This window comes from Xylocopa sonorina, chromosome 17, assembly GCF_050948175.1.
Source record: "Xylocopa sonorina isolate GNS202 chromosome 17, iyXylSono1_principal, whole genome shotgun sequence".
Lineage (NCBI taxonomy): Eukaryota > Metazoa > Arthropoda > Insecta > Hymenoptera > Apidae > Xylocopa > Xylocopa sonorina.
The window spans coordinates 5,202,504-5,222,275 of NC_135209.1; the positions used below are offsets into that span (position 1 = coordinate 5,202,504).

Below are 19,772 nucleotides of genomic sequence, written 5' to 3' on the forward strand. Positions count from 1 at the left end.
AAAGTAGAGGAATCCTCAAACTGCTCTCAGCACGTTGACACTAGACGTGCTATTTATTTGTCATACTCATCGCCCAGAAAACAGTTCTTTGGCAACATTAAAAAGTTTCTCTGCTATCAAATTACGATACGACTTTCACTGCAATTCTCCAAACGCGTAATCATCGAATGAGAAACCCTCGACTTGAGCCTCGATACTGGTTAAACCACGAGCAGAATTTCAAAGCTGGTCCGCTGTAAATCCGTCCGAGTTTAGTAACGCGGTGTACGACAAGCGATGGAGCACAAAATCGTCGTGGATAAGATTTATTCGCAGAGGGTCCGCGCGCGCGGATGAACGTCAGTTTAGACGGTGACTTACGAGCCAGCCCACAGAGGGATTCCTCGACGCATACCCAGGCCGAGCGGAAGCTTGGGACACGCGGATAAAAGCATCGACGTTATGCCGAGTGTCCAACCGTGCTCGCTCGTAACAGGCAAATGATATTCAACGGGGCAGCTCGAGCTGGCCAAGCACTCCATCAGGGAATCCTGGTTAACGCGGGCATGCGCTTGACGTTCAACGACGCCCTCGAGTCGTCAACGTCGCGTGTACCAGGGGTGCGTTCCGGATCAAAGGGTGCGCCTGGGTGCTCGATACCAGGAAAGGAAGCGGTGAAAAAGCTGCACTCGATTACGTTGTACCTCTCGTTTCGGGTGAACGCTGCGCGATGAGAACGAAACGAGGACGTCTGATCGATCGCTTGGTACGAGAAGATATACAGGGAGGAGATACACCGTCCAGTATCCGCCGCGAAATTGTTGCAGCACCAGCTGTAATTTAAGGGCGACTGCGAACCGTTTAAAACGTCACGGTTATCAGTACCGCGTCAGGTTCTCGCGATCCAAGTAAACACGTATATCCATCGCGAAGGGATCACAGCCGCGAGGTATTACACCCTCCTCCTCTACCCGTGTACATTTAATATCGAACATTTGCAATTCCAAGGCCGCGTCGACGCGTAATATCCCAAGTCAAACAGCGTTTGCATAAAGTCATGCCTTATAATTAACCGTGTGCGTTTCGGATTCATCCTCCTAGGGATATATCTCGTCGAGGGATAATAAAAGCGTCGCACACCTTGTCGATGGAATTTCGAAGTGCTCGCAGCGTTTTATAATTAACAGAAACATGTGCTGATCGCGGTGACGCTCGCGAAATTCACGCGACACTTTCGGTAACCTAAATTTTACAGTGATTACACGGTAAGAGGGAATTAATCGTACAACGAGTAACAAGTATGCGTCGATGAACATTCCTGAGTGTATCATGGACAGAATCCCGTGATTCGTCGCCGCGCAACCCCCATAACTCAGCTACTATGCAAACGCCAAGTGACTCAGGACCACAAAGCCCGATTCTGCCTTTAATCAGCGTCTGCCTGCTCGCCGTGCTCGCGTGGAACCTCTTCCTCGTGTGGTCGAGCGTTTCGAGGCTGCTATCGATCCACAAGTCGCTCGCGTCAAGGAAGAGGCTCGAGCGGATCCGGCTGGATCATCCGAACGCGAGAGCCGCGTCGTCGCGAAGGGGAAATCAATTTTTAGCGAGCCTCGTCGGCGAGAACCAGCGTAATTACGCCAGTTTTGTCCCGTAAGCCCGTTCGCACGCGTGGCTACCTCTAAATTGAATTTAATTGATTGTATCGCACCGATTCTGCTCCCCACCTTTCTCCCAGCCGACGTTACTCGATGAATTTTCATACCTGGAATTCATTGCTTCCGCGGCTATGGTAGAAACTAATCGAATCGCGAGAGGTTCTCCGATTTCGATTCGATCTACAAGCTGACGCCGACTTTCGTTCGGAACTTTTGTGGTCGCGTAGCAATTATTCGCACAATGTCGACATACCTGTCGACGACAAGAGCGCCGTGTATTGTTAAAGTAATTCGGTTTAACAATTTAATAACTCCGTCGAACGTTCATTTTCAGTCTGTTCAAGCCAGCAACGATCGATCTCAACCCTGCTGAAAATCAACGCGACGAACTCCACCGTGGAATCTTCCTGATCGACTCAGTAAGCAATTACAGACACTCGAACAACCGTGATGGTCCCGCGTCAACGGAAATGATCGAATTCAGCGCTGAGGGCAAAATGGCGGATCGCTCGAACGGGAACTCGAACGATCGCATCGATCAAAGGGTGAATCTCGACGTAACGTTCGTCGAGAGACCAAGTAACGCTGAAGAAACGAGTTTAGATAAAGAAACCATCAACGAAATTGAATCCTCGTCAAATTTCATGCATCGATCGGAAGAAAGATCGTCCGTGGAAGCCATGATGGAGAACGTCACCGTGGCTGCAGCAGACAAACGTCGCGCAGAGGGACGGTTCGATCGCGAGCGGTGGAACAACGACAAGGTTGACTCGTCGCATAAATTCAGAGCGAATTTCGAGAATGGAAGGGACGAGGAAAATTCAGGGGGACGGACTGCAGATTTCGAGACGGAGATTGAAAAACGCGCGGAGACGACGGCGAGCTTCCTGGCGCGGAAGCTTCTGGCTTTGCTGCTAGAGGAGAGCAGCGTGTTCAGGATTAATTCGAGGGCACCACTGAGAGGGATCGAGTTCGAGGAAGAAGCTGACCGCTCGTCCAAGGCTTGCCTCACTGCGGAGGAACAGCGTCTCGATCGAAACGGTATCACGTCGGATGATAAACTCGCGGAATTTTTAACTCGCGCCACGACGGATAGGGACCATGAAATACGTCCCCTGGGGGAGGACGATTATCCCGACGAACAGTTTGGAGTAGTACCAGAAGTAGGGGCAAATTGCACGGAAGAAAAATCTGTAATTCATTCGAGTAAGAACGCAACGCAATCTCGCAGCGGGTTGGTCGTGGCGGAGGACGGGGTTGGACCGCCTCCAGAGACGAGCTGCCTGAAAAATGGCCACGGCGCTGAATCTACGATTTCCTTCGGACGACCGTAAGTCAATTAGAATGGGGATACTCGATTAATCGCGAGGCCGTTACGCGATACCGTATCGATGCTCGCGACGGGTCCGGATCCGATTCCGCTTCCATTTGAATCTCGTTACCTCGATCGTACCACGACAAGCAAAGACGCTTAAAAACACACAGACGATCGGAAGATATCCCTTCCACTCTGAATACCAACAGCGCGTTTTCCTCGTATTATTTAACGCTTTCTAATTCGCCGGATTCCTAGCCGCGATCCTCTAATTACGCGGTTTCATAAAAAAAAAAGGAAAGCAAAACGTGGAAATGTCAACCGCTATTAAATTTCTAAATTCGTTCCCATCGTGAAAGTCTGTTCGTCGAATAGGACAACCAGTGGTCATGGTAAAGAGGAGGAGGACCTGAACGCTATTATACGACGCATGATAATTGCGGAGCTGAAGAGGCATCGAAAGAAGGAGCGGACCGTCTTGAAGAGAGCTCGCTCAGAGAGCGTGCTGTCGAAGCGTAATCACGAGAACAGGTATCGCGAAGCGTTTTACTCGCCGCTTTCGTCGATGAACCAGCCAGAAATGTTTCAGAACAGGTCTGTTCGACGTCAAAGGCCGTACGTTGTTCGGAGGTCTGCTCGAGCTGCAGGAATGTCTGCGTGAAGTTACGGGGCACGCGTCGGACAGCGAGTCGCTGGAGGCTGTAACGAAGAGCGGCAAGGGTTTCGCGAAACAGGTTGAAAATCGTTCAACGAACGAAGTCGAGGTTAACGCGGTGGCGGTCGATCGCGCGCAGGACTCGATCGGTTCAATGGCAGCCGCATTCAAGGGCGACTCGAGCATTCAGCTCGAAAGAAAAGCCAACGCGTCTTGTCTGAGGGACACTGGAGCTGGTCCACCGATCGAAACTGGAAAGTACGTTGTTTAACAAATTGTTTAACTCGCGAAGGTCCTCTTACAAGTACCAGTTACCTGTTCGTCGCTCAGAAATTGAAAATCACTTAGCAGTGATTACCTTGAGGGAGCAAGTGGCTTTCTTCAGAGACAGCTCGAACTGGAATTTAATTTTTATTATTTTGCTTAATTATTTTAGACTCGTACATTTCAGAGCATCGATTCATAAGGAGAGTGAATCGAGCAAGTCGACGCAGACAGAACGAGTTTACGTGATTCAAAGGATAAGGAGCTGTCCTCTGCGAAAGCAGCGTCTTCCGCTGCACTTTCAGATGCACAGAGTAGCATCAGGCCGCGATGCAGTTTGCTCCAGAACGGTCTTCGCCAGCCTGGATCTCTCGAGGTTCATCTTTCGTAAGGCATCGGATAATCTGATCTACGAGAAAGGAAAAGGCAGCCGCAGCCCCAGCTACGTACCCGTCCCAGAAAGGCATCGATGGAGGTACGTGACGTCTAACAGAATCGAGTGAAGAGCTCGACGAACCTACAGAAATTTGGTTAAACGATTCGATTAACAAATCCTTTCGTACTCGTGAATTATGACTAACATTAATCGTGAGTTTAAAACGGAAACCAGGTTGCGTATAAATTCTCGTTGATGAAATAAACCGATGAATACACTCGGACCTGCTTCCCTCATTTTCTCAAGCTCTCGATCCTGAAACTTGAAGAGAAATCCGTGAAGATTTAAATTAGAAACCGAACGCATCTCGACGCTTCTCCGATTCAGAATTTACAGGAGCCTCAGACGCGAGCGTCGGGTCCGGAAATCCGTCGCGTTCTAATTAGAAAGCCAAGCGTAGCCGTCGTTTGGCAACGCTTGGCAGAAATCACTGCCCTCTAATTACCAATTCCATTTGCGCGCGAAAGTTGACGCGACTTCCGTGTTTTCGAAGCGCCCTCGCGTTACGTTCCATCGACTCGATACGAGAAAACAGGGGACACGTCGAGGATACGCGTACCAGCGTGCAGAGGCGGACGATAGTTCTCCCAGGAACGACGGATTTCTTTTCGGATAAGTCGTCGAAGACGGTTGAGCAAACGCTGCTCGATCGGCACTGGTGTTTGGAGACAAGCTCTCGACCGTTTTCACCGGTGATACGCGAGATGGGTCCGCGAAATTCATACCGTCCGCGCAAATACGGTCAGGATCTCGTGTAAACTCTTAAAAGTGCCGCGTCGTACGTGACGAGTGGCTTAAGTAATTGCAAACAGAGGCAGAGACGCGTCCGCCACGGGCACGTTTCACCTGTCAAAGTGGATCCTCCTCATAAATGTCGCGAGGAAGTTTATCGAGCTGGAAATTCCCAGCGATATCCTTCCAAGGAATCGAGTGCGATACTTCGAAGATGGATGGTCAGTGGACAAACGAACGGTGGATCGTGAGATTCACGGATTTCACTCTTTCGAATGATTAAAAATACTTAAACGACTGAATTATACTTCTTTCTGGCAGTCATTCATCGACCGTGTCCAACCGTGACGCAAAAGATTAATATATTTCGTATTCAGCCAGTACGCCGCGCTGTTAAATCAATTTAATCCTATCGTTCAATTAGCTCGCGCATAAATCCCGGCTCGTATTCACCGTTCGACGTTATCGAGGCCCGTAGGCTAATTTTCATAAATTAAGCCAGCTGAAATTGCGACGTGGAGCTCGAAAAGATCGCCTCCGACGTCGGGGATGTAACGTCACGTAGAAACGCAACGATCGTTCCATTAATGTCCAGTCGTTAGAAACCAGCCTTGAATCTCTACTATTCAAGGTATATATACGACGAGGCAGAACGAGACTCGAGTTTAATTACCGCTGACTTCAAATGAAGCCTCCGCGGAGTTGAACGATGCTCAAAGACGCAGAAACATTTGAAAATGATCAGACTGCTCCAGTTACCCGTCGTCTCCACCGGTTAACCCTTTTACGAGACGTACACCATATCCAGAGACCAGCTATTTACAGATCGTAACTCCGACTGCGCGTAGTAATTCACTCGAATTTCTATTAATCCCCAAGTGAACATCGAGCCGCATGCGAATCTTCGTTTCACCTTGATTTTAATTAAATCTGCGTCAAAGGGGTTCCCCATTTAACGTCCTCTATAGTTGCAGAAGATCCGTGAGCGAAAATGTGAACAGCGACGATCGATCGAGACTTCAGAGACGCATTGCACCGCGTGCATAATTACGCGATTCTCGTTGTTACGCGTATAGAGAGGCGGCCATCGCGTTTCCATGCTGCGAAATGCGAATACCTCGATAATGGACAGACAACGAAATCTACGATCTGGAGGATGAACTTGTCGTTTTATTGATCCCCCCTGTCGTTTACGGGGGAAATCCGTATGAATATATTGTGATAACGCGTCAACGCGATTACACGATGAATGTCGCGGGACAATCCGGTGGAACGGATGTCAAAAGCAGCGTGGCGATTGTCATCGTCATTTATCTGGCTGGCTGCAACGTTTACAATCGCGCTCTATGTCGTCTAGTGTATCATAGTTGGAAGACTTTTAGCCCAGCGCTGGACGCGGTTCGAATAGAAATTTTAGTCTCGTTGACAGGCGATTGGCCTCCAATCGAAGGATTCTAATATTTAATGACGAGCGCCGCCTGTAATTGGCATTAATTACTTTCAAATCAGTTTCGGACGGTCCCGCGAAGTTGATCGAAAAATTGCGTCGCCTCCGGGAAAAGCTTAATAACAGCGATTGCGTGTTCCACCGTTCTATATCTACGGTTTAACAAGTTCCTTCGTTAATAGCAAAATACGGATGTCACGTATCCACGTGGAATTTCAAACCGGACAACTTTTTCGCATACAGCCCCGCTCGAACGCGACCAACACACGCGGGGCCATAAATTACTCTCTCGTTAGTTCTTTTCGCGCAACGAAAATATCATTTCGTCATACATACGCGCGAGTTTTTAATGCGTCCGGCATTTAATTGCGTTATTACCGCGATTTCTGTCCCCTCCTCCGCTCGATGGGAAATTTCGTTAATAAAGACACTTCAACGTATGCGAAAACGAGCGATATAGAAAAAAAAAAGAGGAATGATTCAGTCGCACGTTATTTACCCTGGTTGCCATATTAATTGGCAAATTCATCCGAGTGCACGCCCTCAGCTGAATTTAAATTAACGTACTCGAAGGCTCGACGCTCGAACCCTTTCCATCGAGCGTCGCTATCCTCGAACGGTGAAGAATCGTTGATCGAAGTAACGCGAGTACGCGTCGAGTAATCGCAAACGTTTCCCGTTAATTTCCCCGACGAGACCCAGCGAAAGAGGGCAGAAAGTGGCGGGCTCCAGAGGACGCGGAGGGGGATGAAAAAGGCGGGAAGGACAAGGAGGCGAAAGGGGACTCATTGAAACGCAAATTACCGCCGGCTCCATTTCCATTTTACGAACAATGCAGAATGAACCGCGCCGGAAATAAGAACGGGCTTTCGCCTATTCATGCGTGTGTACCACCCGGTCTTCCGCCTTCTCTCTCCTTCGCCCACCGTCGCCCTCCTTTTTTCCTCACCCGCCCTCTCGTTCTCCATCGCGATCAGAGCCACTTACTGGTCCGCGAGGAGAATCGGGTTTCCTTGATGACAGAGAATTGTCTTGCACTTTGCGCGCACTCCTCGGCTCCGTGATGCACTTGAGATTCGCCAGAAGCCCATTTAGGAATGCACTCGAAGAATAACCGTCCCGTCCTCCCGCTGCGCCCTCCGTTCATCCCCTTTTCTTCGAGCGCGCCGCGCGCATATTCCGGCGACAATATCGCCCAGGCGACTCGTACTCTCGTACTTAATATCTCCGCGTCTTCCTCGCGAAAGTAATGTCGCGAGGAGAGACATTCTATGCGAAAGATGAATAAGCAGAAGAGTGTAGAACACCGCTGACGCGCCCCTCTTTATCTCCAGTCGTCGTTTGTGTACGCGCGACCTTCTTAAACTGCTTTAGTCGTGAAACTTATCGCAGACGGCTGTTGAACAATGGCCTAGAAAAAAGACACGCGGCTCCCTATAGAAAACGCGTTACCCGTTTTCAAACCTCCTGGACCATCTCGTACGCACGCTCGAGTGAGAGACGCGCATCGAGGCCCAGCAATTTCATGGCGAGATGAACGTCAATGGATTTCAAGTCGTTGCTGTTGGGAGAAACAGATGACAAAACACTCCTCCTAGGTAGACGTAAGGAAATTTGATAAGAATAGAGGAAGCTCCCCTTTGCTACGCGTTTCTCGGTTGCACCGTGCTCCCGTTCGCAGGATCCTCTTTGAGTTACTCGTAACGAATATCCATGGTTTACAAAGCTAGCAGCCTCGTACGTCAGTACTTTCATCGCGATTCTATGGCTTCGAGGAAAAAATATCAAACGCACTGACCAAGTCCGTCGCTTCGACGTCCGCGCGATCGCGATTTGAACGAAGCATTCGACGAGCGGAAACGCGCGAGGCGAAACAATGGCGGACGGATGAAATGGAGCGAAGACGTTTCCGAAAGAGTAAAAAGAGGCGGTTGGTGGGGTAGAAAAACCGCGAGCGTGCCGACGAGGATGGAAAGAAGCTGTTACCAGTCCCTTCCCTTCTCTTTTTCTTGGAGAAAATGAAAGAGAGGCGGGACGGAGATCGGAATGTTGCCAAAAGGACGTTCGAGGATCGAGCAAGCGGGCGATCCACGAAACCAGCGCAGCGAGGGGACGCAATTTTTGGCAGAATACGTATTAGCCGCGATTAGATCTCCATGGATCTCTCCCTTGGTTCGCCTTACGAGTGCGTACAGATTGTGAGTGCTCGTCCTCTGGCTCTGTTCCTCTGACTCGCCCTCACCCTCCAACGCGATTTCTCTTTCCTCGAAGGGAACGCGAGGCAAGGGGAGAGACTGCTCGGCCAATTTCAGATCGGAGAGCTGCCAAAACGGCTCACGACTTGGGAAGAGATCGCTCATGGCTGGTCAATGAACAAAGATTTTTCGCTGCGTCAGGGAAATTCTTGAGGAACTGCGAGGAGGATAATAGTTCTGGCATAGAACGCGCGAAATAATACAGAGGCCATCGCAGTAGGTAAACGGTGCCAATAAACGTACGGATAACAGAAAATAGTATCCTTGAAAAAATACAAATAAATCTCCTCAACACCCACCCCATATTCGTCCATAACGTCCGTCAAAGATTACCCTCCACCCTAACATCCGTTATTTTAACGTCTCCCGCGACCACGACCCGAATCCGTCATCCGCGGCTTTTTCATTTCCCCTTTTATACTCTTCCCATTTCACCCTGCACGCTTCCTTACCGCCGTCAAATTCTCCTCCATTGTTCGTCCCACCCTCGCGAGTCCGCGATCTCACTCGAGATAGAAAACACATGTCTCCCTCCGTTCTATAATGAAATTCGACTTCCTTTCAAACTCGCCCTCGTTGTTACCCTCCCTCGACTCCTTTTATAACCACCTCGCGGTGGCTACGCGGACAGACCCGTGAAAACAGCGCAAAGATTCGGCTGCTGAGCGACGTCCTCGCGAGGTATCATCCCCTTCGTTGGATCGACGTTGGCGAACAAATTCTAACTGGCAATAAGAAAATCAGGGGAACGAGTGCGACGACCTACGCCCGTGAAATTTCCTCGTCTTTCGCGCGTGTCTACGTTCTCGATACAGAGCTGGGGATCTTTGCTGAGATAATATTACGGTTCCCTCAACGGCGGAACGGTGCTCGAGGAATTCCAGGCTGGAATAACGACGGCTTCTGCTCGTGATCTGTGTATCAGATCGTTCCATGAGTATCCAATGTCGTGTTTCTTCGGTAAATGTTATTTACCGAGGAAGTAGCTCCTCCGCCAATTTATCATTGCGAGCGCTGTTGGACTGCGAGGTCGACCAAGTTCAGTGTTTCTTTTCTTCGTTCTCCTTTCGGTTCTCGAATGGTTGATGCGTGTATCTATTATGCACTCGTACTGAAAGAAGAACAGTTGCTGTATAACAATTTGCGGAAACCTTCAACGTTGATCGAAGAGCAGCATTTTTGATAATTGGCATGCGTTTCGAAAGGTAGTTCGTTCGATTACCAGATTGAAATCCAGCTGGTACTCGATCGTTGCGAATCAGTCACGTCGAAGGCTCGACGATCCAATTGCCACTCTGAAATGTATTTTAACGAGTTCATACATTCCTCGAATCACTGATTACTATTTCTCGTATATTCTCCACGAAGAGCATCAACCGGAAATCGCTCATCGCGCAAGGAACAATCAATTACCGCTGTAAGTTGCTCGTTACGTGGCCTTTCCCAAACCCCGTCGAGTATACTCGAGTCGTCCAAGTATTCCTGAATCTTCGCTTCGAACTGTGAAGCACCGCCGTGCAGCCTCTCGATCGTTCGCGGAGCAATTAAATTCGCGCTGTAAATCATTAAAAATTTTCTAATAATTGCTCCTTCTTTCGGACGAGCGACGATTCTGCGTGAAATCATTTTGCCACGCGCGACGATCGCTCGCAACCACTCGACCGGCACCATTTCCGCCGCTGGCACAAAAATCACCGTCACACGATTGTCACCGTTGCGCAATTATTGCGCCAGCTAAGCAGGGATTATGTACTTTCACTGGAAAGTTTCTTACGCGATCGTATCGAAGTTAATCGCTGCCTTCTATGAGATTCAACGCTAAGTGGACATTTGAAAAAATGATGAAACCAGCCTCAGGGTTGTTACCACTCTATGCTCTCGCCTCTACTACTTCCAACAGCTTGAAATACGAACACTGTGCCTCTCGTGTTCGTCGAGAGAGCAACAAAAAAAATTGCGAAAGCCAAAAAGTAAGCACCACCGTGGTTAATGTTATTCATCGAATTGGCATACTTTCGGTGGGAATAAAATTCGCACGTGGAGAACCTTGCTTAATGCACCACTCACGGTGAAGCGGTGTCTGAACACGAATCGCGTTTCCTAATTGGCAGCTACTATTTTTTTCCCTCTTTTTTTTCTCCTCCTATCCGCGGTAATTGGAAACAGCGGAGGAGCTCGCTGGCGAGGATCTCGAGCCGGGAAGACGTGGGCTGGGAAGGTCGAACGAAAACGACGAGGTAACAAAACGAAACGCCTTTTTATAGCGCAGAATTGGAAACGGCGGAGAGGATTCCGTCGATCCCGACGGTGAACCGTTTTCAAGATTGGACGAGCGTGTGAAAGTGGTGAAACGGTTAAGGGAAAGGGGAACCGTCCCGATACTGTCTATATTCAGGGCGTAATACCGCGACGACAAGGGAATAATGATTGTGTTTTCCTGGGCAAACGTTTGCTGCAGCTGTTCCATCCATTGAATATAAAATTAACACGAATCGAAACTATTAACACCTACATTCCCCAAGATGGAAATGTAATGATCTACGATACGTTCCGATAGTCGATAATAGTCTTAGAATATTCACCACGACTGATCCCAAGCGATAGCAACGTTCCATCGAATATCCACTTTTATTTCCCTCGCAATCGATTACGAAAATTCTCATGAATTCCCTTTGATCCAAGCGAAATGGCACGCGGAACCAGGCTCTTTTGTTGTTGAAATTTTCAACAATTCCGCGACGCGTTACGAGGCGATTGGAAACGTTTTTAATAGAAACCGTCGACAGGCGACGAGGTCTCGAATTGCCGCAGTTTCCTTGCACGACGCCGGAATGGGAGCGTGAATCGCGGCTACGGGAATCACAGCAGCCCTTCCCACCGATCGAAACTTTCCTCCGACTCTCCCTGCAATTATCCAACTTCCGATGCGCTTCTCATTCTTATCCAGAGGTATCCTGCAGCCACCACCTTCTTTTTTCCCCCGTTGACCCCGTTCCGTTTCGACCGCGTCGATTGCGAATCGACGAACCGAGGCCCCAAACGAAAACTTCCATTTCGACCAACGGCCACGTTTATCGCCAGCAAACGACGACACGGGACGAGCGATCCCCCTCGATCGAGACGATAATAAATTGCGAGCCTCGCGTTCGAATCATCGTTCCGTTCCGGACGAGCGGATCGGTGAAATCAGTTCCATTCTGTGGGCTTCGTCATCGATCCGAACGGTTTGTCGCATGCGTTACTCGCGTACTTTTTCTCGACTCCCAGGTATATCGAGAAACTCGTTTCGTACGTGGCTAACGATAAGATATGCGAGCTGTAAATTTTGTATTGTTCGTGCGCGGGCAATATTTTCTGTTTTACTCGAGGACGCTCCAATTTTAAAATGGCTGCTCTCTTTTTACTGAGTTCTACCTTTCGGTATGAGGATCGTCTCGAGACGATTAAGTTGAACAAGGTGAGAAGAAGATGAGAGACATTCGGACAGTATTTTCGTGGCGAATCTCGCGCGAGATGGGAGAAACGAATCGCACCGCGGGATCCGATTCATAAATCCCGTATCCAGCGTCGCACAAATCACTCCTGGTTTTCTTCCAGAACGGATGGTCCGTCGTGGATTAAGGTAAAAAGGGAAATCGCGGGGCGGCCACAAATCAGAGGCGGTGTTCGAAAAAAGTCGTTACGGATCGGGGGTCCGAGTAATTATGTTGCAAAATCGCGCGGACGCGGTACACGCGCGATCCTGCGGCTCGCTGGGATAAGATTCCAGGTCAGATCGGATCTGGTGCGCCCGTTTATGGCTGCCGCTCGATTCCACCGCGGCGGATCCGAATCTGTTTCGAGATATGATTTACGTTTCGCCATCGCGAAACGCATCGCTGTCCTGCCTGCCCGCCTTGTTCTCGTTCCGAACAAACGGAAAGGAAAAGGGAATGGCAAAGAAAAAAAGGAAAGGCAACGACGCGTCCAGCGTATTGTATGCAAATACTGAGCGACGCGTTCAGGTATCTCTCGTATCCTGTTCCGCTTCTTTGGCGTTGATCGTGTAATTAGCACGGTGGACGCATCGTTTAATCGACGCGCAGACAAATTTCTTTCTTTCTTCGAGAGTTGTAAAAGAGAAATAAAATTGTTCGACTCGATCGAAACGTTAAAAAGCGAGCTCGAAACGAGAAAATGGCATGGCCCAGCGATCGATTGGCGTGTCTGCAGGGATTGGAGAATTTCGACGAATTCAGAGGCACGATGAGAGAGGAGGGAAGGCGACAGGAAGAAAAAGGGACGCAAACACCGAGGGCGGAGGGTAATTTTTATCCGGGCGAAATGCTTAATCGACGTGTGCAGGATGGCTCAATAAAATTGCAATCACGCCGCGGCGTTCGCTCGCCGTGAACGGTTGGTAATCATTGCAATTGCGATTCGTTTGTTAAACGAATTTCGAAAGAGAATACGGGGACCAATTGTTCGCCGCCGCTCACGTTAAATACGCCAGCTAATTACCAATTAAGCGGTGTACATAAAGCTACGGGGGCGGGCGAGCGCGGCAGATGTTGCTGTTTCCACCATCGACTCATTTACTCTGTATGCACATAAATTACGAGAGAAAAAAGAAAAAAGGGAAACGCGCTGCGTGATCTCCCGACGGTCGATCGACGCGTCGATCTTTTTTTCCCTGTCGATCGCGTCGATACAGAATGCCTGGCCCACGAACGATTCCAGCCGCGTTTCCAAGGGGCTGCGCTCGATTCGAAAACGCTTACTCGGTAATGCTCTTTGCTACTTATCTCGCGATTTATTCGAATTTTCCGCTTTCCGTGTTTGACAGTTCGTTATGTAAATGGGTGTGTCGGAGCGACGATCGCCCCACGCAGAATTTCGTTGCGTCGAATTCCGAGGAGTTAAACGCTGCTCCGCGCGATGGAATTAAAGTTTAAACCCACTGGAGTGGAAGTTTTTATTCGTTATCTCGTTGCAACGAATTTTAGACGCGCTTGTGTTCTGCGAGCAAGACTCACGGATCGCGGGGAACGAAATACAATTTTCTATATTTTAGTAAATATATGACAAAATTGAATCGTCGAATTGTATTTAATCCAAAGAACTCGAGCGAAATTCTATCCAGTACGATTTAATATGCGAGTCGAACGATTAAGAGTTCCCAGACGACGGAATTTTTAGAACATCCTTCGAGTCTAGACAGTTTTATAGTACTCTGGATATGGCGGAGGCTACGGATGTTTCTGGATTTCAGCGGTATCCAGAATGCCTGGCGGATTGCAGGTAATCTGAAGAATTTGACCAATGCCTGGAGACTTTGAAGATTCCAAGGATCTGAGCGATCTGATGACCTCGAATATCTCGAGGTTCTGTACGATCCTGAGGTTCGGGAGTTTCTACGATTTTCTGGTGGTTATCGAATTGCTGGGAATCCGTACGAAACCAAAGTTACCTACACGGAACGTAGAAACGTGGACCATACATACCGCTGACATCGATACAAATGAAACACGACGGTCGTTTATGAAATACAAATTGATTTCTGCACACCGCGGGACGCTATCTCGAGAACAGCGTGAAACCGTCGCGTTAACACGGTTCGCCGTGAAACCGGTACGAGTGACAATCCGCTGCTTCATTTTTGGGTCACTGGAATTCGATTTCAGAACGCAAAGAATTCCTCGCGTTGCTCAAAGGGAACCGCAGTCTGAGGCGTGTAGACGGTGGCGCCAGGCCTCCATGAAACTCGTTCGCTAGCCGTTTATGCGATTTCGCCCACACGCAGCGTGACAAATGCTCACGGCCCGCAACAACAGCTCGTATCGTTTCCTTTTTTTTTCGAGAATTTAATTTCACGAAGGCGCGTCAGCCGGGCTTAAAAATGAGATTGCCTTAAAAAAAGGAGAGAACGAGTATCGCGCAGGTTTTTTACGAGTTTCTCCGTCATTGAAACTCTCGAATATCTTGTTCTTGCGGTTTCATTACGCGATTAACTGGTTGCCACGCAGATATAAGAGAGAACAATTTATCTCACCCGATCGTTCTCCTTACGGACGCCCCTTTGACGTTCGCCGATTATTGTGCCAGTTATTGACTCGCTTGTTAACGTTAACCGCGTGTCTAAATGTTCTATGGGAAGGTATTAAATGAAACGCGGTTCGTTTACGCGGATTATAACTTTAATGGGGCCTATTAATACATTTTATCGATCGCTCGGGGTTTGGGGGGCGCCCGTTTTATTATTTCTGTCAGCGGGGTAATCAAATTTCATGGAGCTTATGGGAAATTACTTTAATGGCCCTGGCCGTAATTTCGCTAATCGACGACGGGATCTCGAGGCTCGAAACCCTTCTCACCTGGACGAGACGATTTGTTGCGCGATTCCGCCTCGCAACGACGCGCGCGAAAGGGAAAATCAATGAGGTGGCCCGGTTCAAAAGCTGTGCTTTAATTATTTTTATCCGCGCGGCACACGTGTACCGCGCATCTCATGAATGCGAAATCGCCGGACGTTCCAGTTTCCGCGTCCCGCCCGGAGAATTTGCAAATTTCTTCAATTAGGATGCCAGCCTCCGCGCAAATTGCACGCGTATGAATACCCGCACGCGATCAATGAAATATTCTTAGCCGCTGGTTCAAGGAAAGTGGATTAAGCGCGACGTGTCGTCCGTATTTCCAGGTGGACGATTAAAAAATAATTTTCCCTCGGTACTCGTTTCGTTTTAATCATCCACGGTGCAATTATTCCAGTGACGCTGTTACGAAAGGCTGATTGATCGTGTCCTTAATGAACGGACGCACGCGGAACAGTATTTTAAATGTCAGAGTATCACCGTTCGCCTCTTTCGTGCTTCTGAGAAAATCTCGCGGCAATGCTGTTCGCAAATAAAAGATGCCAGAGCGATACGATAGCCCCCGCGAAGTCTCTGACGATATTATCGTCTGTCAGCGAACGAAGTATCGTGGTATTAGGTATTAAAATTAATGCGATTACTTCGCCTCTGAACAGAGTACAAAAGACATCGGACGGTGCCGCGTGGATTTTCATTTCAATGGAAGGATTATGCGGTTGCATCGCTTTGCCAGTAAATAGACCGATCCCGCGACGAATCGCTCTCCGCCCAACGAAACCACGTCGAATTTCCACTAAGTACATGCCATAATTTGGATTTGTTGGTGAAAAATAGACAATCAAACAACTGAAAAGAGTTTAAATCGTTATTCCTAAATGATATTCAATATTCAATACTACTTAGCACTGTAATTTTGAGTTTTGTCGAAGAATGCACCAAGAGAACGTGAGAATTTTTTTACAAATAATAGCCGAGGAGATTGCGAAAAGTGTCCTGAGTATAACGCGTTTTGTTTCATCCCGATATCTCAACTAGTTCCGGAGATATAGGCGTTTAAAGATTGAGCGCGCCAAGCGCCGAGTTATGAATGAAAGTCGGCCATCTTTGTCTAGACGCGCGTAGTAAATAGTAATTTAACCCTTTTACTACTGTTTATCACTGACCAGCTGATCACAGCTGATCCGCTTGACGTAGGTCAGTGAAGAATGTGCGAGCGAGACTTCCGAGGGTGCGACAAGGAGGGCAATAGAAAATTATTAGAAATTACCTTCTTCTTTACAAGACGATATCTCAGGAACCGGAAGAGGTATCGACGTGAAACAAAACGCATTTTACAGGGGAAGGTTCTCCGCTTCTTACAACCTCTGTTTCGTTAAAATATCGTTTGAAACGTAGGACTAGCGGTTCTTCAAAATTTCATCAAAATCAATCCATATTATTGACATGTTTCAAAATGAATTAATAAAAAATCAGTATAGTTTCAGGCAAATGTGTTTTATAATAATTATGTTGGTTGTTATTAACGTTGACTAAGAGAGAAACAAAGGCTATAAAACGTTTCCCGTGTCAAACATCCGCGAATATACGTTTCTTCTAAACGAATTTTTCCGCACAGAGAGAACGTCTTTGATACCCTACACGTTTCCACACCGATTCATCGAAACTACAAATGGCCACGGCCGAAACGACGAGCCCTTTCCCATTTTGACGTTCAACCTACCACGAAACACGAGAGAGAGAGACAGTAAGAGAGAAAGAGAGCGAAAAGGAAGAGTAAACCAGCGTGACGCCTGACGGCGAAAAATTTGCAAAGTAAAAAAACCAAAAAGGGGAATCGCCGAAAATAGAGGAGGAGGAGAGTGAAAATAGCGGAGGGAAAAATGAAGGCTCGCTTTGAGAACGTCGGGTTGGTTTTTCCGCTTACGTGGGCGCACTTAATTTGCCCTTTTTACTATCCGACCGTCTTGTCCGCGGTAAAAGCCGCCACGGGGATCGGGAGTGAACTTTTCAATCTCGCGGCGGATTCTTGGCTTCCAATCTGCTCCCAATATCACCCGGGTATTCGTCGACCTTTTGAGTTTCACCGAGTGAATTCCGTGGCCCGCACTCTCGCCCCCTCGAATTCGATGCGTCGAGAGTTTATCGAGCGGATAGAGGGTCTCGTTCGTGTATGCCCCGTGCCCTGTCTCTGTCTGTTCCTCCATAAATACGAATGATCGAGTGGCTCTGTACGCGTGTGCATTTCTACAAGCGACCACGTGCGAATTCACCCCCGTGCGACTCTGTGTTGGTGCAGCGCGCGCGAATTTCCGCGTACCTGCGCACACATCACCGCACCTGTTCCATTTACCCCCTGTCTACGAGGGTCTTTGTGACGCGAGCGTGTGCGTGGGACCATACGTTATACCGGCTCTTATCGTGGACTATCGGCGCAGCAAAATTTCATGGCGAAACTTTGCTCGTCGACCGCTGAACCGTGCGGTGTGCGGCGGTTGTAAATTCATTTATATGCCCGTAGCGAGCAGCCGAGGAAGGGTAACTTTGCGATAGCGCGATGCGATTCGCGAGTATAGAGACGCGCGGTTGATTTTCGCGAGTCCGTTTTCGAACGCTCGCCCCGGCTGGATTTAGGGGCTCGCGATATTTACGGCACGTCGAACCGCTTTTATACTCCTCGCTCTAATAGATATCGCGTGAGAAATTTTTGTACGAGTGTTCCTGTAATTCTCTTCGAAGCAGACAGAGGAACGGTTACGTCGACGATGGTGACCAGAGAACTCGCAAGGGGGTTGGAGTTCCCTTTCTCGCGGTGTCGCTTGGCTACGTAACTTTTACTTAAGACAATCTCTCCTTATCTCATTTACAATTCAAACGTAATTCGGATAATTTACATACAAGATGGTGGCTGGGACTCATAATTCGTTAAAAAATATTACATCACCTGCGCGTGAATCCGGTGAATAATTCACGAGCCGGAAATGCTTGGTATTGTAGAAGAATTTAAATTAGAAAGAGCACCTTATATTAATACGCGGATAAACACGGGTGACAAGTCCGTCAGAACGGTCGGACCAACGACATTAAGAATTGAATTCTACGGTCCCGATCTAACCTAATTTTTGGTAACGACTCTCAGTTGGAGGCGGTGGCGAGGGCTCTCTCTTTGGCCATCGCGGAGGACGACACCAAGTGAACGGTGTAACTCTCATCGGCGAGGAGACACGTGGCTCTAATTAACTTTGTGTCGTCTCCGGGGATTTAATCCCGTGGAGGACCGTTTCACCGACCGAGCACCAGAAAATGTTGGGACTCTGCATCTTTCGTAATGTCGTGGAGGCTGCTCGTGAGCAAAATTGAAGCTGTTCGAAGGGAACCAGCCTCTGGAATTACGAGCGCCCACTACCCCGCCCTCGACTAATTGCATCTATTTACTCGAACCCCTGAAAACGCCACTCATATTTCTCTGTAGCAATGCATTTTCGAAAATCCATTCGCGATTGAAAAATAGAAGCATTCGTTCCCTCGCTACCTTGTTCTCTCTGGTCCTTTGTGCGTTTCAACGACCGCCTCGTTCGTAGTTAGAAGCGGAATCGTGCTGTTTTATTGGGTGAGAGGAGAAAGATGACGCTATCACTCACGTATATTCTTTTCCCTGTACTGTTGCAATGCGTCAGTGGAGAGGCAGACGAAGACCAGCCACACGACGAAGCCACACCTCCTCATCTCGACCTGCAAGAACACACATAATTTAGTCATAATATGCTGGAGACATTAGCAGAGGCCGCGCCAATCCCCGCTGCTCTCTGCGAATGTTTTGCAGTTGACGCGGTAAAATATAGCCGCAAAATTGAATTTTCATGGGTCCGCGTTGATAAAAAATTGCGCGATAAATCATGAACGCCGGTACGCGTTATCAAAACGACGGGGGACTACGCGTGAAGTGTTTAAACAAATTTTCATACACGTCGAAATGGTCTGTTTTGTCATTCTTTTTTTTTTTTTGCAAAAGAAGGTATTCGTCAGGGAAAAAATAAACTGAAGCCGCGCTTCAACTTTCAGCCAGCGGACAATTAAAAAAAGAGGGTAAAAAAAAAAAGAAACAGTCATCCAGAGGCAAACGAGCGCAAAAAGACTCGTTTAAAATCCCCCACCGCCCGATCCTCTGACACCTTTCGTTAAAAATTCGACGCTTTTAAAAAAATTTGTTTCGCTCGAGTGTCGGTTTAGACACGCTCGAGTGACAGATTTAGAGCAAAACCGAATAAACAAGCGAGACGCGCGCAGCGGAGTGGAATGTACAATCGGGAGTTCTAAAAATTTCGACTTCCGCGGAAAAAGATGGTAGCAGAGTGGACTATTTCCAATCGAAATCTATGATCCACTTCACGAAACTAGTTAAAAAACTTAACCCTCTTCCTCTTCTTAATTGCCACAGTAATCAGAGAGCTTGAAAAATCCGATCGATCGTACTCCATTTATATACGGTCTACGATGTCCTCGAGAGATACCAAAGAGAAAATAAAAAAGCCAGGCTGACAGCGATCTTGACGAGCATAAACCAGCGGAAGGTCGACGATGGCACGGCTCGAAATGAAAAGCTCCGTGCAGTATACGAAAGTTGTTCGAATCTTTCGCGTTGAATCAGGATCGACGAGTCTATCTCGGCGCAACATCGATCATGGAT

The 19,772-nt window shown here is 48.2% G+C and overlaps 1 protein-coding gene across 1 annotated transcript in view; it reads right to left on the reverse strand.

The window, feature by feature from the left end:
- Positions 1 to 18,812, reverse strand: part of LOC143431305 (uncharacterized) — a 58,101-nt gene extending 39,289 nt beyond the window's left edge. Inside the window, exon 1 of the mRNA XM_076907932.1 lies at positions 18,727 to 18,812. Within this exon, the coding sequence (XP_076764047.1) occupies positions 18,727 to 18,811 (85 nt within the window). The 5' untranslated portion in view covers position 18,812. The remainder of the gene's footprint in view (positions 1 to 18,726) is intronic.
- Positions 18,813 to 19,772: the final 960 nt, after the last annotated feature.